The sequence below is a fragment of the Pteropus alecto genome, unplaced genomic scaffold (genome assembly GCF_000325575.1).
Source record: "Pteropus alecto unplaced genomic scaffold, ASM32557v1 scaffold103, whole genome shotgun sequence".
Lineage (NCBI taxonomy): Eukaryota > Metazoa > Chordata > Mammalia > Chiroptera > Pteropodidae > Pteropus > Pteropus alecto.
The window spans coordinates 658361-684321 of NW_006436288.1; the positions used below are offsets into that span (position 1 = coordinate 658361).

The 25961-nt window shown below is 37.8% G+C and overlaps 1 protein-coding gene across 2 annotated transcripts in view; it reads left to right on the forward strand.

Annotated features, from left to right (window-relative positions):
* BORCS5 (BLOC-1 related complex subunit 5) overlaps positions 1-25961 on the forward strand; it is a 64129-nt gene that overhangs the window by 35789 nt on the left and 2379 nt on the right. For both annotated transcript variants that reach the window (XM_006912627.3, XM_006912626.3), the window contains exon 3: positions 5683-5840. In XM_006912627.3, coding sequence (XP_006912689.1) covers positions 5683-5840 — 158 coding nt within the window. The remainder of the gene's footprint in view (positions 1-5682; positions 5841-25961) is intronic.

Consider the following 25961-nt stretch of genomic DNA (forward strand, 5'->3'; position numbering starts at 1 on the left):
AAAAAGAAAAAGATTGCTCAGCAAAGTATTTTCCAAATTTCTAACCGTGATGATTTTTCCACTCAACACTTTACACAAAGAGGTAGGTACAGATGGTCGTTTGCTGGATCAGTGTAATATTCAGTCTTGGTCCTTACCCATTCCTTGGAGCCCCCTCTTCATTCCTGTATAAACAAAGTGGTTTCACCAGGGTCTTAGGAAATGTCTTCGGTTTTTACAATTTGCAAAACGAACCCTTAATATATGGAATCTATTAGATCAGGTTTTTAACTCAGTAAACATCTACCTTGTGTATATCACTGTTTTAAGTTAAAGAGGAATTAGAAAACCGAGCGTAATGGTCCTTTTCTGTAGCACCGTAAGGAAGACGTAATTTAGAAACTTATTTAATGTGAAAAACTAACCATAAATATGTGGAAGAATAGTATATTTATTAGGAGTGAAGTGTCATGATATCCATAATTTTTAGTGGCTCAGGAAAAGAAAAAAATATAAAGAAAGATGAAGTAGATATGATAAAGTGTTAGTTGTGGAACGTAAATGGTGAATATTTGGGTACATAGTTTTTCCTACTTTTCTAGACATTTAAAAACATATAATAAAAAGTAAAAAAAGAAAAAATCTTAATCATAAAGAACATTTATAAAATTATACACAAAATAATTTCAAAGTGATATGTGGTTCCTTCTCTGTTACTTAAGGGTTTAGGTTTTTATTAGAGTTGGTAAGTAGGAATTCAGACAGCAGTGTAAACCTAGAGGCCCACAGAAACTGGGCCCACAATGTGAATGAGTAAAGCTGGCTGGGTGTAAGACAGTAGAAAGTGGAGAGAGCCGGAGAATACACAACTCATTTAAAGCATCCACATTAAGGAATTTTTTTAAATCCTTAATGTGCATTCAGAATAAAAACAGATCTGAGAGCTGGTAGTTTATCATCTCCTAAAAATGACAAAATTTACCATCTCTAAATTTATCTAACTTTCTGTCCTCCCTCCTCCTTTTATCAGAAAATATAGGGATGGTTCAGTCATCAAAATGAGGGAGATGGGTTCCTGACACTTCAGAATGATGGGAGTGCTTTGTATCTATTTCTTCTAGAATTTGCCTGGGTTGCCACAGTTTGTAACTTCAAGAATAGAAAAAGTGGCCCATCGTTTTTTTCTCTGTCTTGCTTCTGTTATCTGGAGGAGGGTTTGTGGCAGATTTTCAGAGATTCCTGTAAGTCAAAGAAACATATTCTGATAATAGACCCTTATACCTGAGCTTTATTTTTAGATGATTTCGATGTCTTCTGCTTTGGCCTTTCGGAAGCTTGAGCTGGACCTGTAGTTTTTCTCCTCCAGGTCTTTAGCACAGGTTCCCAGTAGTCATCTCAAGCACTGGAAATCTTTCTGTTCACTTTGGAAGAGCAGATTCAGACTGGAACCAGGCCTCACTCTTTAGTGTATGTGGAGAATACAGAGTAGGGACCCTGAAAAGCCTTTTTTCCTCCTAGAGTCTAACTCAGCTCACTCCTTCCTTGGAATTCCAGCAGAATTGCATCTTCTTAACCTAATTTGAGAACCTTGTATGTACCAGAGGTGCTATATGTTAGACACAAGGGATAAAAAGGTAAATAAAACATGGTCCCTGTTCTACCAGCTCACAGTTTGTAATGAGGCTTTTCATTGCCTAGGAGAAGATACTGTTTTAACGTGTATTCAGCCATATAAACCTTGGTGAGAATGAAAGATAGTAGTAACTGGTTTTGACTTATAGAGTTGGGGATATTTGGGGTAAAGGAAAAAAGGAAAACTGCCCAACAAAACATTACTATTAGGTGGGAAAGACCTTGGCCACTTTTTGTTAAAATGAGTTTATTTAAAAATGTTTGAAAGAGTCTAAGGCTGTGCTACCCTGAGCAAGCTCAATCCCGTCTGACCTCGGAAGCTAAGCAGGGCCAGGTGTGGTTACTACTTGGATGGGAGACCACCTAGGAAGACCAGGTGCTATAGGCGCAAAAAAAAAATAAAAAATAAGGGATTGTAAGCTGAGAAGGTTCTTGCAGTCTGTGAGGTCAACCAAGGGTTGCCTCGCCTAAAAAAATAAATAAATAAATAATAAAAAAATAAAAATGTTTGAAAGAGAAATACATTATATGGTTTAAAAAATGTTAAAAGTCTGTTATGAAAATCTCTCTCCATACCCTCTTTCTCCATCTAATTCTTATCATTTCAGAGTTTCTTTGTGCAAATATAAGTGAATATGAATATATGTTTTTATTTACTTGTCCCCCTTCTTACATAATGGTAGCATACTCTATACAGTATCCTATATATTTTTATTTTATATACTTAAATCTTATGGAGGTTTCTTAATGTGACTTCATACAGAGCTTACTCATTCTTTTCTATAGTCATATAATACTATTTATGGATGTACCGTGATTTAATCAACAAGCATCTTACTAATGGACAGTGAGATGTTTGCTCATATTTATTATTACAATCACTGCTGCAAAGAATCTTATATATACATTATACATCATTTAGCACGTGTGCTAACAATGTATGTGTAAATTCCTAGTAGTGAAATTTCTGCATCAAAGGCTTTATGCATTTGTAATTTTGATAGCCATGCCAAATTGCCCTCTGTGGAGATGTTAACAACTTATGCACTAGTCATCTATGTCTGTTTCCTCATAGTTCCAGCTATGGAGCTTTTATCATACTTTTGGATTTTTACCAATATGATCGGTGAAAACTGGGCTAGCAGTGAAGTTTTTCTTATGATGAGTGAAGTTGTACATCTTTTCTTAGAGTCAAAGCATTGGTATTTCCTTTTCTGTGAAACACCTTTCATATCCTCTATCTTTTGCTGATTTTTTGCTTGCCAGTTTCTAGGAGCTCTTTATGTAATAGGAAGTTTACCCTTTTTGGTATGAGTTGCAAATATTTTTCCTTGGTTTCTTTTTTTACTGTTGGTATTTTTTGCCCTGAGGGATCTTTTTATACTGTTGGATTTATCATAATTTTCTTTATGACCTTTACATTATCCTGGCCACTATCGATGGCACAAAATCATTCATTCCCCCTTGCATGTTGCATGCTCTCTCTTTTCCTACTTCAGTCTTGGATTGAGAGCAAAAAGCTTTTGGTACCTTCCTCCCCAAGTCTGTTCTGGGACTGTATTATTTCTCAGTGATAGGATAACCCTTGATAATTTTGTTAGATTTTAGTGGTCTGAAAATTCCCATTTCCTTGTTTGGAGACACTAGAATAAACTGGCAGTTTCTTATAAAATTACACATGCAGTTACCATACAACTCAGCAGTTGCTCTCTTGGGCATTTATCCCAGAGAAATGAAAACTTATGTTTACACAAAAACCTGTACACGACTGTTCGTAGCAGCATTGTCTGTAAGAGCCACAAACTGGAAACAGCTCAGATGTCCTTCAGGAGGTGAATGGTTAAATAAACACCAGTATGTGCATGCTGTGGATAGTACTCAAATAAAAAGGAACAAACTACTGATACGTGCAGCAACTTAGATGAATCTCTAATGTATGAGGCTGGGTGGAATAAGTCAGTCTGCAAAGGTTACATGTTGTATTTCATTTATAAAACGTTTTTGAAATGACAGTTTTAGAAATGGTGACCCAATTAGTGTTTGTCAGGGGTTAAGGATGAGGAAGGGGATGAGAGAGAGGTGGATGTGGTTATAAGAAGCAACACAAGAAATCCTCGTGTGATGGAATGGCTCAGTATCTGTGGTGGTGAATACATGAACTTACATATGTGGAAAAATTGTGTAGAACTAAATCAACACACGTGCAAATAAAATGGGGACATCTGAAAAAGATTAGTGGATTGTATCAATGGCAATATCCTGGTTGGGATATTGTATTGTAGTTTTGCAAGATGTTACCTTTGGGGGAAACTGGACAAAGGGATACACGAGATCCTGTACACCGGGTTTTGATAAAAATTTCAATTAAAAAATAAGTCCTCATTTCTGCAAATACCAGCTCCACCAAAAGCTGCTATATAGAGGTGGGTTTGCTGGAGTAACTGGTATCCTTTGTGTAAGGATCAGCAGTGGAACAGCTAAGGGACCTAGTGCTGGCAGTGGAATGCGGAGGAGCAGAGCAGTGCCTCGGGTTCAACCCTGCACTCTGCCGTAACAGGCCAGATTGAGATCTAAGAGCCCTGACTGGCCTTTCCAAGGATTTATGGGGCAGCCCAACTGGGTTGCCCATCGTACAGCCTGGTTGGGGGGTAAAGAGCACTGGCTTAGGCTCCAGTACCTGAGAACTAGTGAGAGTTTGACATTGGTGGTTGTGGGCAGGAATGAGGAAGGGTTCCCAGGATGAGCTTTGATGAGGGTGGGACCACTCTAATCATCCTGGGAACACCCCATTGGCGTGTTTATTTTGGTCTACCTTGCGCTATATCATCGGCTCTGGTATAGACGGAATGCGGCCTAGCATAGTGCTGCTCAGTGTGTGACAGGGGAATCCCCGAGATCCCCAGGACCCTGTTAGGGATTCTCTGAGGTCAAAACCATATTCACAATAATACTTAGACATTTGCTAATTACTCTCATTCTCTTACAAGTGTACAGTGGAGTTTTCCAGAGACTACATGGTATGAAATAGCAGCAGATTAAATGCAGAAGCAGCTATGTGACTCCAGCTGTTTTCTATTAAGCCAGACATTTAAAAGACTTACAAAAATGTAAACCAGTTGCCCTCTTTTCACGTCTTTGTTTTGGAAAATATAATTATTTTCCTTAAAATATGTTACTTATGCTAACATGTAATGGGATTATTGCTATTTTTAAATGATTTATTATTTCAGAATTTTCTCAGTTTAATTTTTAATAGGTGAATATTGATATAAACTACACAAACCAAAGCCCTTTGGAGTCCTCAGTTTTTGAGAGGGTAAAGTGGTCCTAACACCAAAAAGTGTGTGAACCTTTGGCTTGGTGGAAAGCCCTTGGCCAGAATTTGGTAGGCATGAGTTCTAGTGAGGACTTTGCTGTGTGACCATGGGCAAGCCATTTAAAGCCTCTTCAGTTGATTTCTTCTTCTGTAAATGTTAATAATTATTCTGTTCTATATACTTGAAAGAATAGTAAGAAAACTATATGAAAGGAAATATAATGCCCTATGCAAATGTAAGGGAATTTAATAGTTATACAATCAAAGTGATGCTGGAAGAAAATGTAAAGAATGAGATTTATAGTGCGTCAGCTGACATTCTGTTCACTTTTCAAATTTTTTCATTTTTGTATCTCTTTAATAGTTTCTTTATATTTTTTCTCAGTTTCACACCATTTTAATTATTAAAAGTAATTGAGTAAATACATCTTCCTAAGTTTTCAGTTAAAAAGGGATTTATATTCCTAATACCTTGGGCTCCTCATTTGTAAAATGGCTATAATGATACTTTACTTTCCAGGGTGATTAGGAGTATAAAAAATAACACAGAGGAAGCCCTTGGCCAAGTGCTTGGCACATAATAGATACCCCATAAATGATAGTTGCTATGCTTGTCTTTAGTGTATAACAGAAGATGCAGGATTAAATTTAGGTTCTTACTCAGTTTTCAGTACACATATTGAGCTACTTTATTTACAAGTTTATTAGCAGTAATTTCCATTTCATTTAATTTCATTCTTTTTTCTGCTTTGAAGGGCTACTGAGTGGCCAGACATCCCCAACAAATACCAAATTGGAGAAACTGGATTCTCAGCAGGTATTGCAGCTCTGCCTCCGATATCAGGATCACCTTCATCAGTGTGCAGAGGCTGTTGCTTTCGATCAGAATGCTTTGGTTAAACGAATCAAGGAGGTAAGTATTGTGACAAAGTAATATTGCTGCCTCATTATTGTGATTTCCTGTGACTCCTGATCACTTTTCTGCTGGGCGGTAAAGCCAGTGATCCCAGCTTTATGGGAAGTAGTAATTTTCTAATCTTGACATTTGTCCCATTGCTTTGGGGATTTTCTTTCCTCGCAGTAAAATGTGATGGCAAAAAAGAGTGGTCTGTGGAGCTAGACTAATCTGGAGTTTGAATTCTGGTTCACCACTTATTCTCTTGGGCAAGTTACTTAACTTCTCATGGTCTCAGTTTCCTCATCTGAAAAATGGGGCTAATAGTAGTTACCTACCTCAAGGGTTGAGTGAAGATTAAATTGCTCAGTGTTAGCTATTATTAGTATGTGTAAAGTCCTGATGTACTACTTTGCTCTAGCTGACATCATATCTTCAAATTGACTTTAGCTGTTTCCTGTATCTAATTTATATTTTATTTTCAGATAGTGTGTCAGTTCTTTGAGAGCAGGAGCCTTGACACCTCGCTAACAATTGTATTTTTCACTGTGTTAGCACATAAAAAGCTCAGAGATTCTTATCGGTTGGATGAAGCAATTATGCCTACTTAACCCACAAGGTTTTGTAAGGAAAGAAGCAAGATAATTCATGTGAAAGTACTTAGTAAACTAGAGAGCATGGTACAAATGTTGAGTAATTATTGATAACAGTAAGTAGCTACTTCTTTTAAGCACTTAAATATGTCATTGACTGGGCCGCTGCATGGCACACCTCTGGGAGCTCCAAGGTACGAGTAAATACATTTTCGTAAGTTTTCAATTAAGAAGGGATTTATATTCCTGGTACCTTAAAGTAGTGTCATATAGAGAAAGGGTCAGGAGCTCTATCTTGGAGAAACCACTTATGTGAATGGCATCCTGTGGAGTTGTTTAACAACTCAGGCCATCGAATCAGGCCAGAGAAGAAGGCGGACATGAGGAAACACATAATTAAAAGGTTGAGAATCACTGAAAATTAATTATCTATTAGTAAGGGATATAATAGTACATCCTTGAGATTACAAAGTAGTTGTTAGTTATATGGATAGATTTAAATTTGCCAACACTTCCAACATGCTAGTACTTATCTTTCATAAGATGTATGCATATACACTTCTCTCATGGAATTATTTTATCTGGAAGACTGTTAAATATGACATGACATTTCATATTGGTTGGCATTGGTGTGGCCTTTCATATAGTATAAACTATTTTACTACATTACGATCTACATATCGTTAAGTCCCAAACATGACTATACCTTAGAATTGCTTGGGTTTTTTAATACTGAGCTCTCCTGTCCCCCAGTAGTTTAGGATGTGGTCTGTGAATCGTTATTTTAATAAGCTTACCAAACGGTTCTGATGCCATTCTTCATTACCTGGGATTTGGGAACCTCTGGTCCAAAGCACTATTTTCCAAAATAAGTTCTATGAAACTAGTCCATGTAAAGAAGATAACACTTTTTGCATATTTCCTCACCACCTTAGAAAGTCACAATGCATATTGTCTTATTAAAAGTTTTTAGGAATCTCAATTACAATAAAGAACAACAGCACTTTTCAAACTTTTTGACTTAGAACCCTTATATTGGATAATATCTATTCACATCTTATAGAAGTAGCATTTTTTTTAGAACATTTTTTGGGAAATACTCTTGCAGGCATAAGAAAGACCTTATCATTTTTGACTATTGTGCTAGAAATAGACCATGACATGACTCTTGGAAGATTTTAAAATAAATCAACTTTTTAATGCTTGTCTTCTTTTTGAAAGGTCCTCTAAACCATATCTGTAGTTTTTTAGTTTAGGGAAGCATGGTACAGAAAGATCGGCTAGTTCATTTTTAATGATCTGGGTAAAGTATTTTGTAGCACCAAACAGAGCTCCTCATTATACCACATTTTTAAGAGTCCCAAGCAGTGTTTCTTGGCCCTGCATACATGTTAGAATCACCTGGGATTTTTTCTCTCCAATATATATGACGGAAAATTTTACACACACACACATTTGAGAAGACAAATACTGTGAACCTTCACATACCCAGTGGCCAGCTACCACAGGCTTATGAACACTCCTGCTTCATCTATACCCCCACTCACTCCCTGCCTCCTCCTCACCTGGTCTATTTTGCAGTAAATCTCAGGCATTTCATTTCATTCATAAATATTTAAGTATGTATCTTTAAAAGTAAAGGACTCTTTAAAAAAAAAAAAAAAAAACCTTTTAATCTGAATCAGTTTTAGACTTAGTCACAAAAGAGAGTTCTTGTATACCCCTCACACAGCTTCCTCTAAAGTGAGCATCTTACAGAACCTTAAGTGCAATGATCAAAACCAGAAAATTAATGTTGGTACAATACTATTAACTAAACAAAGACCTTATTTGAATTACACCAGTTTTTCCACTAATGAAGAACTTTTTTTCAAAAACAGCCACGTTGCTGTTATCATACCTAAAATACTTAACAGTAATATCTTGATTCGTTCAGTATAGCTGAGGTGCTTGTAAGAAAATACTGATATATAGGTCTCACTCTAAACCAGTTAGATCGAAATCTTTGAATGGCTATGGATGGGGAAAGGAGGAAGCTGAGCATTGTTATTTATGAAAGTGCTCTAGAATCTAACCAGCATTGAGAACCACTGTTCTGAAGCATTCATTTAAAATGATTAAGCTGAGTTTAAAAATCTCTTTGATGACCTTTGGGATTCACTTTTAGTAGTCACTAACCCAGGATTGTTGGAAAACCCAGAACAGCACTCAGAATACCAAGCAGGACCTCTGTAGTTCTCTCAGGGAGGAGGAGTTGAGCAGTGTTTTAGGGTTTTCATTGGTCATCTCTGTTGGAAAGTGCTAGCAAACTCCTGAAAATACACATCCATCTGTGTTCACTTCAGTCCTAAGAGTTAAAATTAGTCATTTCCAAATGAATAAAGCAGAGGATGTAGATTTACTCCGACACTAACTCTCTGATATTATTCCAGATGTTTCCTGGAAATTTGGTTGCAAGAGCGAGGAAGTAACATAATGCTATATGTGTTGAAAAGTAAGGGAACTTAATAACCATGGAGAATATGTATTCATGGAAGTGTAGAACCCAGATCAGCTGGAGGTTCGTAAAGTTACAGTGCTTGTGATCACTTGAGTTTGGGTCAAAGGGAAACGTGGCTGTAACTGTCTGATTCAGATAAAGGAAAATCAAGGAGTTAGCTAAGCGTTCCTGTTGCTAAATCTGGATGATGCTCTTGAATGACAGTTTTATGTTTTATAAGTGTGTGTATGAGAGGAGAGAGGAGTAGAAGATAGAGGTGGTCTTCCTTCACAATTAGGGATCTTGTAATATACGTTGACCACTAGTTTCCTTACTGGCACAGTATGACCCTGCAGTCAACCACCAAGCATTGCCAAGCGACTCTTGCAGATCTACTTAGTGTGAGGTTCTTAAGGGGTTACAGAGAACTATGACATAGTCCCTGCCCACCGAGAGCTCAGTATTGGTGAAGGAACAAAAATACACAGAATAGTAATATGAAAGGTAAGGCAGTATCGATGGAGATTGCTCGATTATGGTTTATGATTGAAGTTCTATAAGATTTAAAGGTCAGGATATCCTGGAACAAGTGAAGTTTAAGTTAGGTCTTAATGGAACACCAGGCTTTGGGAAATGAATGGAGAGAAAGAGGTGAGCACAGCTTGACAGACTTAGAGGAAAATTAACTTTAAGGCTTCACGGGACAGTAAAAAAACTAAACTTGGGCAAATAAAGCTTCTCTACATTAAGAACCACAGAATGTGGGAGTTGGAAGGACCTTGGAGACTGTGTGCTCCAGGGCCCTCGTTATTTAGATAAAGATTGAAGCCTGTAGAGGAAGCAAACAATTTATCCAGGGTCACAGAGTAAGATAGTGGCAGAAATTATGGAATTAAAAGTGGATGAAGATCAAAAGAGGGTTTTTGTTGTTTTTTTGTTTTATTTTGTTTTGTTTTGTTTTGCCGACGGTGTGCTTGAACATGTTTATTGGTAGAGGGGGAAGAGACAGAAGAGACCAAAGAGACCAAAGATGAAAGATAGAAAGGGAATTCATGGAGAAAGGTCCCTGAGAGGACAGGAGAGGGTGGGATTTAGAGCCCTGGGGTTATTTATTTTGAGAGAAAAGGAAGGATATAGGCAAATTTTTAAAAAGAGGCTACCTAGCACAGACCAATCTCACCAGGGAGGCTGTGTACCCTCTCTGAAGAGGGGAGGTCATTTTCTGAGAGTGACTGCTGGGAAGGAGCACAGTCACGAGCACTGGGAGTTGCTGAGGGCTCAGCCACCGGGGAAACCTCTACCTTGTATTTGGGGGTGATTTCGTGTAGTAGTTGGTAGTGTGAACTCCAGAGCCTTATTGTCTGGGTTCAGGTCCTGGCACTGCCTCTAGCTACATGACCTTCTAAGTTACTTAATCCTTCTGAGCCTGTTTCCTCTTCTATTAAATGGAGGTAAGAATAGTATGCACCTCAGAAAGGTTTTTGTGACGGTTGAATGAGTTACTCTATGTAAAGTAGCTAGGACCATGTCTGCCACATGTAACACTGTAGTGTTAGCTCTTGTTATTGTTTAAGTAGAAATAATGACTAACAGAGAAAAGCCTAACTTTATTGCCATGAATTGGCCTATATGAAGTTTCTGGATACCAGTAGCAGCCTAAATATTGGCTCATTTTAAGCAATATCCTAAACAACCCAAATGTGATAACTAGATGGAGGCAAGACAGATAATTTTTAGCGTATTCAGGTTTCCATCAAACTCTGCATGATTTCTTTCATGCCAATGGATATGTCATTTTTGGACTTTTCGTTATGAATTTAATTGTTTATTCTGCTTTGTTAATAGCAAACTGGTGTCTGGGGAACATGGGTCATGAGAAATGTGATGGTGAATGGCAGCAAATGATTAGTCCTTGGCTTCTACTGCAGATACATCACTTCTTATCATTCTGGTGATTTTCTATGCTATCTCATCATTTCTAGTTAAGGATTCAAGTTGACAGTCAGACACTTTCAGTTTTAGGTCACATCTGTCATTGAAATTTGGGATAAATGAAAGGTAAAGAGACATGCATCCTCCTGATGTGGATACTTTCCTCCAGGGGCAGGAAGAAGTACACAGCAAGATGTGGTTCAGACATTTGGAGCGGTGCTTGTTGCTGATCTTGATCATGTTTCTGCCTCACGCTAGTTGCTGTCATTGTGTAAATAGATTAGAATACCTTCTTAACTAACGTAAAGCCACTCGGTTTGTTGTGTCACAGTTCTTATGTACTCGCTTAAAGGCCTTGAAACTAAATTCATGATATGATTCCAGTAGTCTTTTTTACTTTTAGATGCATTGATAAGCAGACTCTTTTAGCATAAACCAAAGAGAAACATTGAATGGAAGGTTCGGATGAACAGGTAAGAAAGAGTTGCACTCCTCAGAAAGCCACATGATTACGTAGGATTATAAAGAGACCCTAAAGTTTCTCTCACGCAGCCCTTTCATTGTACAAATAAAGAAACCAAGGTCCTTGGAGTTTATTTGGGATTTGCCCAAGGTTTTTCTCCTAGTTAATGACTAAGACGATAGAATATGAGTCTTTAGGTTGCCAGTCCTCTTTTCTGCTTTACCATACTACTATGTCCTCCTTCTTTGGAATCTCTCATTTTGTTTTTAGTTATTCCTTTTTTATGTAGTAGGCACTCAACTTGATATTTGAAGGAGTGAGCTGCTATTCATGGGCCTACACACAGAAATGGGCAGGGATTCTTTCTGTCGACAGTACTGTAATGTTTAAGACCTAACTAGAGCCATTTTCCAAGTGTTTGACCTGACTTCCTGTACCAGGTTTCTTCCCATGGGGCTTAAGGAGAGATTGATCAAGGTTACATGAGTTGCTAACAGTGCTGTACAAAGAATCAGTGGCTGAACTGACATTAGCATTCACTCTGAGCTCCTTCAATTAAACGTCTGGTCCGTGTGAACCATTTGGTCAGGTGAAGCTGTTACTCTTTGCCTGCCACCTTGAACTGTGAATCTTCTTTAAATGACATCATTGTTAAGATTCCTGTTGCTGCTCTTAAAGATACCCTGGCACTGTTAGCTGCTTGCTTGATTTCAAATTTTAAAATAGGCTGGGAGTGTTTGTTTAAAACTACAAATTTTGGTAAGAGCATTGAGATGTTGGGCTTCTTTTTACTGAAATGGTGAGGGCAAGGCATTTCAAGAAAGTTTTGTGTTCTTTCTATCTTATAGGTAACTCTGGTGTAAATTTCAGGTCGAGACCTTATAATATAATTATAGTATCCCCCGTTCTTGTCCTTTGGGCAACCTTTCTTTTTGGTAAGAAATACAACTGGTCCCTTGGGTAGCAGAAAATAGAGATGGGGATTGGGCTATTCTGGTTTGTCTGGCTGTAAGGGCTGCTGCTGTACAGTACTTCCTTCAGCCTGGCTCCACACTTCCTTTATACCAGCACTGCCAAAAGGCAGAAATCCTGGAAGAGAGCCCAGTCAAGTTTATTACTTGCCTTTTGGAAATGTAGGCTTGTGTTTTTTGGCGAGGTATGAGCAAAGCCCAATTATTTGGCTGCTCCCAGATTTAACTCCATTCAGGTTCTGGATACCGACATATGAGCATGTGTGAACAGCAACCCCATTTCCCCTCAGTTTGCCTGCCCTAGGTGTGCCCCTAGACAGATGGCTCTGCCAGTTCCCCAAGTGCCAGCTGTATTTGCCAGGTACTAGGCCCTCTCCGTATCCCTCTCCCAGTTCATTTCCAGTCTGCCACAGCGGGCAATGTTTGAGGCCCCACATAGCACCTCTTTTGTGAGGAATGCCCAAGTAATTGCAATCTATAAGCCAGCTGGTAAGCTGTATTAAGGGCACATGGGTTATAGAACCAGAAGTAGGATTGGCAAAATATATTTCTTCCTTCCCCTGTATCTCTTTCAGTGAAGAGAAACAGAGAATTTTAGCAAATTTGAGCATCGCTGAAAATGTTCAGAACAATAACTGGCACATAGTAACATTTAATAAATGTTTGTTAAATGAACAATTTAATGTATTCAATTATTTCAGTATCAATGTTCTTATTTTATTATAGAAAATAAAGATCATGAGTTCTATTAGGTGGGGTAGGCTAGACTGCGTCTATAAATTGACTCCAAGATGTGTAACGGCTCAAATGCAACAGAAGTTTATTTCTTGCTCATGTTCAAGGTGGATGTTTCTGGTTACTAGGTGACTCTCGTCCCCAGAGTTCAGGGATTTGGGCTCCTCCCATCTTGTGATTTTGTTATACATAAAGACCACATTGCTGATAGCGTCCAGTTGGCCGAAGGGGAAAAAGAGTGTAATAGCACAGATGGCAGGTTCTTAGGGGCCAGACCTATGAGTGTCACACATTACTCTGGCTAGAACTCAGTCGCGTGGCTACAGCTAACTACAAAGGAGGCTGGGAAATGTAGTCTATGTGTGCCCAGGGTTATACTAAATTTTAAGTTACATTTTGAGCATCTGTGTTATCTTCGAACTAACATTCCTAAAATGTATCTGTAGCCCAACTTTGAGATTCAGAAGAGCTGGTACAAGGTTCCATGGTAAATTTCACTTGGTTTAGGTCTTTTCATCAATGAAAACCAAGTGATATTAAGAAAACACTTAAGCTTTCAACATTAAGTGAAAAAACCAGGACACAGCATTATATAGTCAATATGATTTCAACTACATTAAATAGCCTTAAAAATATTAGAAGGAAACATGACAGTTGTGGTTGCCCTTTAGTGAGGAAATGATTAGTGATATTTGTTTTTAGCCTGCTTCATTGTATTTCTTTTATATTTTACAAATATCTCATCTCGAATATGCATTTTTTTTTCCAACTTGGAATACATGTATTTTTTCTCATGATATATGAGCCTTGTTAGGGTTCTGTCTCCCTGCCTGCAGAATTTTGACTCACCGAGAAAAGAATATGCATTTCCAGAACTTTGTATGCATGTACCTTTTCATTTATGAACCCATTCAGTTTTGTTCCAGGCTCTGTTCTGGGTGTTGAGGATGTGTCACTGAACAAAACAGAATTCCTTCCTCATAAACCGTTCATTCCACTGGGGAAACGGACAATAAACAAGGTAAAAAAGTAAAATATATAGCATGTAAGATAAATGCTGAGGATAAAAATATAAAGCAAGAAAAGGGATTTAGAATATCAGTAGGGTGGGAATTTTAGGTAGAGTGAGCTAGGAAGGCCTTTCTAGAGAGGAATTTTTAATATAAAGCCCTGGCCAGGACAGAGCAAGCTTAAAGACTCTTCCTTCACACACTGTCTGTACCTAAAATTTATCAAATTTTTTGACCAGCAGCAATCACAATACCCAAGATTCTGTGCATTCTTAACGGTCTATTCATTGTTATACTGATCTGGATGTTCTGCACTGGAGACTTACTTTCTACCTCTGTTGGTTGGGAGGACACTTGCAGATTCATTCTCCTTTAAAAAATATCTCTAATTCTTTCAGGTCTCAAGGATTCCCAAAGGATTTGTCTAGGATGTGTTCCTAGAGCTCAAGGCAACAGTTACCTTTTTTTCTGCCCATGTTGACATCCTATACTTTAATATTATAAGACTTAAGATGCCATCTTGGCATTGTTCTATGCATGAGTAGAGAGTTTATCACTTGTCTAAGGTCATATCAGAGGATTGCTGGAAATTACTCGTGCAGAAAGTTAGGGTGACAGCCAACAAGTAGCCCAGAGCAAATGGGATAATCGATGTGAAAGTAATCTGCAAGACTATAAGGAGCTATGTAAATGAAAGGATAATTTTAGGAAGTAAATGAGTCATTTATTTCAAAGGTAGCAGACCAAGAAGGAAGTGATATAACTCTGCAGAAGTGTTAGTGGCACAATTACATCATAGTTTCAGTAATGTTATCTTCCTATATCCTAAGTTACCGCAATCATTCTCTTTCACCCTTGCTGAGACCTTGATTCTCAGGAACCAGTCACTCTCCTGCCTTTCCATCTCATAACAGTCATAGTTGTATTCTCCAAAACCCATTAAATTCAGACTGCTCCCTGGTCTCCACTCCTGCTCCATGCCTTCTGCTGTGCTCCACCCTGCCAGAATCTGCTCCCCATCTCTGCCTGATGAATCTTATATTCCCATCAGCATAGACCAACGACATTCCTGGTTTCCTTTGGTTAGAAGCCATCTTCTGCCTCATTTCTCCCCTAGTATTCAGGAAATGTTTGCTGTCTGAAATTATGTGGTGAGGATAAGTTGTTACCTCAGCTCTCTGCGTGGCTAATGATATGGACCTCTGCACTCTAGATCAGGCTTTTGCATGTCTAGATCAGGAAGGGTCATCAGCATAGTGTGTAGGAGCACAGATTCTAGCATCAACTCAAGAATACCAGGTTCTGTTAGTATTCTCGTCGTCACTGTCGTCATTGTCATCATTTCATATCAGGTATCTCCTCCTGTTCTTCAGGCATAGGGTAGAGGATTTGGGCTGTAAAATATTTACCTCCACATCAACTCCAAGATCTGTTCTTTACTCTGAATCAAAAAGCGACTAATGAGGGGATTACAGAGCATACAATTAATTTGGTTTTACTTTGTTTAGTCACTTAGCTCAAGTTTTAAAAATATTGAATGTGTCACTTAGGTCATACAAACTTATTCCTCTTTATTCCTGGACATTGGGAAGGGGAGTCTAGGTTACTGATGTGACTCCCAGATCTTCTTCACCATCCTCTCACTCTGTCTACCAATAGGGCTTCTCCAATGCCTCTCTTAAGAAAGTAGTAATAGTAAAATAATAATACAGCTGTCATTTTTTACATGTTTACCATGTGCCAGGTCTAGAATAGGCATTTTACATACATTATCATCTATGTTTAACATAAAGAAACTGAAGTTCAGAGACCTGAAAGGTAAACAATGGAGCTGGCACTCAAACCCAGATCTAAAACCCACATTTGAGACTCCAAATGCTTTTTCTATGATTCTTTTTCTTTTCTCTTCAATTTTTTATTCAGGGCATTTTACTTCCCAGCAGCTCTCCTCGTTTGTAGTTAATGCTACCTTTCACTGACCCAATATCCATTTATAATATTCCCTTCATAGTTTCACAGTATACTTTTCTATTTCAAAAGCATTCCTTATAGGATGCAGTCACATTTTAAAATAAATAACCCTGAAGACCCCACATTTACATATTTAAAAATGCCAAGTCTGCCTGCTTTGAGGCTAACTTTTCTACACTCCCCATTAATCACTTTTTTGTGAAAGGGACCTTTTACCAAGATCCCTGAGGACCACGGTAGTAATGAAGGTGGGCGGAGAGGCAGTCAGGGAGTCCAGAAAGCAGACTCTCTCTGAGGGGCTTCTACCTCCTCAGTCCCTCTCCAGAAGGACTGCAGGGAGAGTGAGAGAGAAAGAACAAGGACTTCTCAAGGAGGCAAAAGATTTTCTAAGGTATCAGTGTGCCCTGTACTAACGCTTTTCATGAGTCCAGGGAAAGCTCTCCCAAGGGAGAGGGAAGAGTGTGATGTCTGCCCTTAGGCTTTTATTTTTACTCTGATCTTTGTCTTTCCCTGATTTGCCTGCCAGTGTTACTCTCTGGCTCTTTTCTGGGGGATGAGGAGGGAGAGGGTAATCTGCCTGACTAACATATTTAGTTTTGGGAACTGCTTAAAGGTTTTGAGATTTCTTTCCCAACTTCCCACCTAGACATAACTGCCAAGGGTAAGAAGGCCTAAGGGGAAGTGGGCAAGTCATAAAATAATTATTGGAACGGAGTGATGCAATTCACATTCCTAAGGTCTTGGTATCTCTTAATTCTCTTGAAGACCCAAATAAAATTTGTTCCTTTACAGAGACATTTAGATACATTGTTTGAACAAAGGAAACAGGGTCACTTCAAAATGTCCATTGTGTGGTAATAGATGCCATTCAGCCTGTGGTGTAATTAATGAAAACACTGGCGACAGTCTGCCCATTGTTTGACTGTTGAGCAACAGGAAATGGCAGACTAATAAGGAGCTGGAGAAGGCTTACATAATTCCAGAAGGAAGCAGAAACTGCACAATTTTACTGATATCCTCCCAGTTGCAGACCTAGATCCACCTGTGCAGATTCCTGCCCCTAATAGACATGGAGATATTCTTCTGATTTGACCTTATGATTTGATTTTACATCAATTAACGATTGATTTTTGTTTTCCTTACAGCCAGAAATGATGTTTTTGGCTATCAGGTCACAGTTTAGATCAGTTTCCACTCACAGTTATAATTCTTCTGACAAGGTAGAGCTAACTATAGAAAAGGAAATGTCATTGGCCGACTTTGTTTCTTCAGACAGTTGACAGTAATGTCATGTGATGGCCCTTGGAATCAGGAGATCTGGAGTCCAGTCCGGGCTCTGGCAGTACCAGCTGTGTGGACTTGGGTAAACTGCTTAACCACTCGAGTAGTCGAGTAAAGTGAGGGCGGACGAGATCGAGTGAGCTCTTAGGACCCTTGCTGCTCTCACAGGCTAAGTTCTAAGCCCCTTCAGTGAAGTCAAGGATTGTGAAACTTGTATAAGTGAAATTTCTGGGTACAAAGTGTACAAACAGACTTTGCCAGAGAAAATGTCATTCAAATTTATCTGCTAACAAATAGTTGATTCCTTTGTTGTCTCAGTTTTTGTTTTTATAAATGTCCATTTTATGTCTGGTAATTTGTTATTTTTGTTATTAAAAAATAAATATTGATGGTTAAATTAGAAACAAAAGTATTTTTTCACTGCACTTGAAAACTATAAAAATTGTCATTTAAATTCATCTGTTAAGCATTTCAAAAATGTATTGAACACGTCATTCAACATGATGTATATTTAAGTGAAATGAATTGACATTTGAATTAATGAGCTCTGTGGAAAAGATAGGTGAAGATTAGGTGAAAAAAGCATGGATTTAAATTCTGGTTTCACTGCTAGTACTAGCTGTGTGACCCTGGACATGTTTTGTGATCTCTGAATCCCTAATTCCACATCTCTGTTAGGAGAATGTTTTCCCTATAGGATTATCGTGAAGAATAAAAGATAATATATGTACATAGTACAATGCCTGACGTGTAATAGATACTCAGGGAAAAGTAGTTGTAACTGCTATACATTATTTTATTACATTAATTAAAAGTAACTAGGGAATTAGTGAATACTATATACTGTGTCTACCTACCTAGTCATCCTAATATGGTATATATAGATTACTAAGAGAAATAGTCCTACTGGTATGGATTTCAGTTTTTGTTTTCGGTAGACCATATAGACTGTGATTTGCCAAAGAGGAGTTTTTCTTCTTGTCTGATTTATAGATTAAAAGTGTGATATGAGAATAAATGTTAAGAGTTTACATTTTTAAGCTGTCATTGCAAACTATTGTCTTCAGAAACAGGGTCACTTCAACATGTGCAGTATGTGGTAATTGTGACAATCTCGCCTGTGATGTAATTAATGAAAACATCTGCCCATTGTTTATCCATTGTGCAAGAGAGAGGCATCCCAGGGAGGATTCTCACAGAGCACCCCCAAGTCCTCTGTAGGCATAGTGATCTGGAGGAGGGCCAGAAAGCTAGAACACACATAGTTGACCGGGAAAAGTTTGTGTTGCCACCTAGTGTACCCTAACTTTTATAATCTGTCTGTATCCCCAGGAGAGGTCAAGTGAAAAGTGCTGTGAGGCTAGAAGATGGGAAGGGTAGGCTAGATCGTGCCAAACTTTGATTGGTGTCATGGGGCATTCCATTCTCTGATGCACAGACAGCTAATAATACGAGTCAAAGACAAAATCAGGAGGTGGCTGATGTGTGAAAACTGGAGCAACTAAGCCCAGGCACCAGGTTCTCAGAGTGGAAGGAAGATCTTAAGAAGAAGGTGCCTCTAGTCAGAAATGAGATTAAGAATGTGGCCATTTATGGGTTCAGTTTAAGGATAAGCAAAGAAGTTTCCAGGAGATTGCTGAGAACTCAATTTTGAGGTACCTCCCACCCTTTTATAGTATACAGTTCAGTGGTTCTCATTATATTTACATAGTTGTGCAACCAACTATCTAATTCCAGAACATTTTCATCACCCCAGAAAGAAACCCTGTATAAATTGGCAGTCACTCTCCATCCCCCATTCTCCTCTATCCCATGGCAACTACCAGTCTACTTTCTGTGTCTGGATTGCCTATTCTGAGCATTTCATGTAAATGGAATTATTTGTGGCCTTTCGAGTCTGACTTCTTTCACTTAGCATGATATTTTCAGGGTTCTTCCATGTTGTAGCTCATATCAGTATTGCATGCCTTTTTATGGATGAATAATATTCCATTGTATGAATATACCATATTTTGTTTATCCATTCATCAGTTGATGGACATTTGGGTTGTTTCCATTTGGGGTCTATTATGAATAATGTTGCTATGAACATTTGTTACAAGCTTTTATATGAATATATGTTTCACTTCTCTTGGGCATATATATTCCTAGGATTGAAATTACTGAGTCATGGTAACTCTATGTTTAACTCTTGGAGAAACTGCCAAACTGTTTTTCAAAGCATGGCACCATTTTACCTTCCCGCTAGAAGTGTATGAGGATTCCAGTTTCTCCACATCTTCACATCTCCACATCTTGTTATTGCCTCTCTTTTTATTTTAGCCATCCTCGTAAGTGTGAGAAGTATCTCTATGTGGTTTTGATTTTCATTTCCCTGATGACAAATGATGTTTAACATCTTTTCATGTACTCATCGGCCATTTGTGTATCATTGTTAGAGAAATGATGAGCTATATTTGCAACACCAGATTTTGCCCTTCGGACAGTACAAATATAGAGAGTTACATTAACTGCTCTCTAAGCAGAAGGATTGGTAGTTCTGAGATTTAGAACATGCGAAAGGGTGAAGCTTTATGTAAAATACTGAAGCATTTTCCTTTGTATGCGGTCACATAATTTCAGAATTTCTCAGTTTCATTTTAGTGTTTTGAAAAACAAATCAAGCATATTTGGCCATTCAGTGGAATTTGTTATACTATAACCTTTTTTTTTTTTTAACTCTGTTCTATTTTTTAGATCACTTTTGTATATATCCTCTTGTTTATAATCTTCATAACACTACTGTGAGATAGGATGGACGGATGACAAATATTATTATTACCACTTTTAAAAAGTAAAAGCTGAGAGACTCGGTTTGTGATATGTCACACAACTAGTAGGATTTAAATTCAAGCTTTCTGTCTTTTTATGGTAACATTATTAACTATGTCAAGGATTTGGGATCAGGGTGAGACTACATTGCTAAATATCAGTAATATGTCCATCTCCAGATAGATATTTGCAGCATGGCCAAGTCCTCACGTATTGTTACTGACCTCAGAATTTATTATTTGGATAAGTATAAAACAGGATGAATTTCCATTTTTTTCTTTTAACACCATTAGCTAGAAAAACCTTACTCTAAAAGAGCAGGATTGTGTATCACTATATGTTCATTGCATTTTGGAACACAGAAGGATGTCTGTGCAAAGGAAGGACAAAGCTGGGGCGGGATTCAGAATGTGAGAAGAGGGCCAGACAGCCCTTGGTTAGCTGGCCTTGGCCCATCATGGCCTCCTCCTCCCCATCTTCATATTCCTAAATCGACCCCCTTAAGAAACAGAAATGTAAATGTAGCATGAATACAGAGAAAGTGAACTATCTGTTGAGATCAAATAAAAATTGACCTTGAGGCTAAAGTTAACTGAGAAACATTGCATTCAAAGCTGGACATTACTTATTAATAGATAGGAAAGATGTGACTTTTTAAATGTAGTCTCTGTTAAGTCCCTAAACAATCTTTTTTGTTTTTAACATTTCTTGTAAACCTGAGTAACTTAGGGATAGGAAAAGCAAACAGTCTATCGATCATAGAGACTTGAATTTTGTTGACTCTGGAACACAATTTACCTACTCATTTTTCTTTTGACCCATGAGAAAGGTATTAAACTTGTTTTTGGCCATCTTGTACATATCTACAACTTAAGGTTTTGAGAATTTAGAAGATATAGAATATCTATATGAAGCTATTATTGTTGTATCATGTATCTTTTCTAACTTAAAGCTAAAGGCCCTTATATTATATATCACTACTTTGAAAAGATTACCTTTACTTTGAAAAGAAAATTACAACAAGCACTTAGACAGGTGGATGATCCATCCACTTGTCCCAAACCAGCATCAAAGCTTATTTTATCAGGAAATTTTATGCCACAAAAATTTTTAAGCATTGTACTCTTGTTGAGGGAATAGATCATTTTTTAAAGGTCTGCTGCTTGCTTTCAAAATTTTTTTGGAAAAAGTATATATGCATGCATGTACACTTGCATATTTTTATTTCACCATTCGGGTAGCACCAACCAGTGGTAATAGTTACTCATTCTCATGGCTGAACATAAAGACCAAAAACACATAGAAGGACTTATAGATAAATAATGATTTCAGTTATTACGTAGTGTGAAATGTTTCTGTCATGAAATTTGGGGATGAGTAATGTGACTCTGTTGTAAGATTTTCAGCAGAAGTTGAGAACAAAAGTAAAACATGTCAGCGAAAACACACAATGGTAAATTGTCATCTGAGTGATTGTGAAAGCCTTGAAGATAGTTAATGTAATAGAGATGAGGCCTAGCAATAAGCTCTCCCGCCTTTATAACAAAGATATATTGTGTCTATTTGGGTACCTCAAAATGTCATCCCTGTTTTTCTGCCCTTATTTACTAAACTTACCTTGCTTTTCCATTCTTCATGTAAAGGAGCTTTCAACACATGGTTGCAGTTTACATATATTTTATAATTTATGGAGCTCTATTTCTCTGGGGGCTATCCTAGGTGTTATGTACATGTTATCTTCATTACTCCTCACATCTCCACTGTGAGGTCAGTACTATTATTATCCCCAATTTAAGGGTGAAGAAGCTGAGGCTCAAAGAAGTTAAGTAATTGGTTCAAGGTCATAGGTAATCAATATGCAGAACTAAGATTTTGACCAGTTCTGTCTGACACTACTGTCTTCATCCACAAGCTATATGTACTTGGTCATATAGCTGGAATGGTTATTTAGCCTCACATTAATTCTTTGTTCGTTGCGTCTATAGAAGCCCTCACTTCTGAGAGAAGCCCACTTCTTTCAGAGTGACTCTGAGTCACTCGGCTTGAGCTTAGCAATGCCTTCAAATATCTAAATAGGTCATTTTCAGGGTCTGGATGGTCACTTAACACCTGAGATAAAAGCTCTGGATAAACCTTGGAATGTGAACTATGGAGAATTTAAGCCAGTAGGTCCGAAAGCAGCTGAGTCCTGTTCTGCCATTCCAGCCCAGTCAGGATGGGAGCTGCCGTGAACAGGTCCCTCCTGAATTCAGAGTGCAACATCATTGTGGGCATTGTTACCACAAATAGCCAATTCATTCAGCAGCAGCAGCTCTCCAGAGACAAAGGATTGCATTCAGATCATCTTGGCTATGAGCTGGAAGAGTCCAGAGTCCTCAAAGTGGTGTGAGAACTGACCAGATTTTTTTCCCTTCCACTCTCTGTCAGGCCTTCAGCAAGGGAGTTCTATTGAGATAACTGTCTGCTTATCATCTAGCTACTCTTTTTGTTCTTGATCTGTGGTCCAGTTGACTTAATAGTGCCCATGGATACAACCTTCAGCAAGGGTCACTCTTACACCTTCTTGGATCCTATATCCCAAGGTCAGATCCCACTTCCAGGTGACCTCCTGCACGACTGTTCCCTGGGCTTCTAGCTCATTTCCAGAGGCCCTTCACCGACCCACTCTTCCTTATTTTTCTTTTTAATAAACTCAGTTGATGTTCAACTGATGAGTTGGAGGCTCACCTTCCTGGAAGGGATCTTAATTCTCTTTTTAAAGATCTTAAAAGCCGATTTTTTCCATTAAAAAATCAGTTAATATTTGAGTGAGACAGAGTCTCTAGGGCAATTATCATGAAAAGATCCCCAATTTGGATTTTTTCTTAATATTGAGTTCTTTATATATTCTGGATATATACGTTAACAGATCTATATAGTGTGAATATTTTATCTTAGACTGTGTCTTGCCTTATTTTCTTAATGGTATCTTTTGAAGAGAAGCTTTAAGTTTTGGTGAAGATCAATTTAACGATTTTTTTTTTTCTATTATAGTTAGTGTTCTTTGGACCTGTCTAAGAAATCTTGGTTTACCCCAATGTAGCAAAGGTTATTCCCCTGTTTTCTTCAAGAAGTTTTATAGTTTTAGCTTGTATGTTTAGGTCTGTGATCTATTTCATGTTAATTTTTATGTATGGGGTGAGGCAGAGGGGTCCAGTTTTATTTTTTTTCCTATATAGATATCTATTTATTCTAACACTACTAGTTGAAAAACTTTTTTTTTCCATTGAATTATCTTGGAACCTTTGTTTTAAAAAAATGAATTGACCACATATATTTAGTTCTATTTCTATACTCTGTTCAGTTTCATCAATCTGTATATCTGTCTGTGCCAATACGACACTATCTTGATTACTATAGCTTTAGAGAAAGTCTTGAAATCAAGTACCATAAGGCTTCAAAGTATTTTTTTTTTTCTTCAAAATTCTTTTGGCCAATCTGTGTACTTAGAATCAGCTTATTAAATCCCACACAAAAAAATGCCTTTTACAATTTTGGTTCATATTGCAAATGAATCAGTAGATCAATTTGGCAAGAATTAAGATCTTAATGATATTGGATCTTCCAGTCCATGAACATATATTTACTTCTCCATTTTTTGAGATTGCCTTTAAATTTTCACAGTAGGGTTTTGTAATATTTTGAAATTTTCCCTAAGTATTTCATGTTGTTGATGCAGTTCTAAACAACATTTTTTATACCATTTTTGTTCTTGGTAAGTATATAGAAATACAATTGATTTTTGTGTATTGACCATGTATCTTGCAGCCTTGCTAAATTCACTTGTTAGTTTTATTAGTTTTTGGTAGATTCCTTAAGATTTTCTAAATACACTATCATGTCATTTGTAGATAAAGACCATTTTATTTATTCCTTTCCAGTGTCTTGCACCAGTATGTTAGCTATAGGGTTTTCATAGATGTCCTTTATCAGACAGAGGACATTTCCTTCTATTCCTAATTTGCTGAAATTTTTCATAATCGCATTTATTAAATGCTTTTTCTGCATCTATCGAAGTAATTATGTGACTTTTAACTTTCATTCTGTTGAAATTGCAGATTAGTTTGAGTTTCAGATGCTGAAAAAGCTTTCATCTTTGAGATAAACCTTACTTGGTCATGATGTATTATCCTTTTGTATACGCTGGGTTTGATTTGCTGATATTTTGGATCCATATCTGGCAGTGGACTGACCAGACCAGGTGGGCAGGTAGGCTGCACCATCCATATAAGGTATTTAGAACAAGTCTGAGCACATTCTGTAGCTATCTAATGTTTTAGTGAAGCCTGCAGATATACTCACAAATCACCTCACCTCCTTTTTCACCCATCCTTTCAAATGTACTGCCACGAAAAACAGTATATGAATACGTAGAGCAAGGTTTAAAGTATGAGTTTGAGAGCAAATATTTAGTTCCTTGAGGGCAGGGACTTTATCTCATTCATTTCTATCAGTATGAGATTAAATTCAACTGGTGTTACAGAGACCCAAAATTAAGGGGCTCATACAGAATGGAAATTTATTCTTCTCTCACAGACCCGGTACTGCTCTCACCCCAAAACGTCCTCATGGATCCAGACTTCTTCTAGCTCACTGCTCTGCTAGTCCAGTGATGTGACCTTAGTTATTCTCAGGGTCTAAAGGGGCTGCATCCACATCCAGTAGCAGCAGATTGAAAGAAGAGAGGAGGAAGAGAAAAAGGAGGAGCAAAGAGAGCGGGCAAGCTAGCAGCTGCCGTGGAGACTTCCACTTGCGTATACCACCGACTAGAACTTAGTTGTGTGGTTATAGCAAGGCAAGGGGTTGAGGAGAAGAAACAGACCAAGTCATTCTTGGTCTGTTGGAAAATCTAACAGTTTTTCATTTAAATGTTTTCTTCTGGAAGTTCCTGAAACAAAGTTATTTGCAACATTTTTGGGGCCTGAGTTTCCTGGAAAAATGAAGTCATGTTAATGAGGACAGTGGAGAAGAAAGGTCATATTAATGTACACAGTAAGCTGTGTGGGTATAAATAGTTTTGGTTTTCATTATCTGTATCCCGAAGACCGCACATGGTGCATGGCACACCGTAACATTTAATATATATCTGTTGACTGTGTATCTTTGCGCCAAAAATAGAAATAGGAAAGGTAAGGATATGTCCCAGATTGTCAAAATGGTAAGATCCAGAATTGATTAGATATCGACTTACTGCCTAAAGTCACATCAGATGTGCTAAAATAAGTCTGTACTGGAGTTCATGGCTACATACAAAGGTAGGTATTAGAGATCAGGAACAGTTGCCTCAAGACAGCAGAGGGCAGGTACATGAGTAGGTATCACCAATTTTATTACACTTTTCCAGGTATTAAAGTTTTACTTGTACCATATTGAGACTTTCCTTACAGCAGTCAGAAAGAATGGGAAAAGATTTAAAGGGCAATGAGTTTTTCATCATGTGATTTGATATTCTTTAGTGCTATGTCATGTACCAATTAAAATCTCATGTACCACCAATAGTACACTCTCTCATTAAGGAAATATACGTAAAAGGAAGATGCTGGACTGAGGTAGTCTGGGTTCTAGTCTTGGTTCCATCACTTTGAGACCTTGGAGATCATTCAACCTTAAGTTGTCTGTCATTTTTTTTTTCACGGACTGTTATGGAATTGATTCTTGAAAGACATAAGCATGTATGAACAGCAAGCTTGAATTATGTGTGCTCGCCTAAGCATTGAACATGAAATGGCTTTGGACAGAAGCTCTGGATACATTTAACTTGGGCCCAGCTGGATGTGGAAATGTGTAGGGACGTGTATGCCATCTGAAGAAATACCTTGCTAAGATGGTTGTAAAAACCGATCAGGTATAAGTC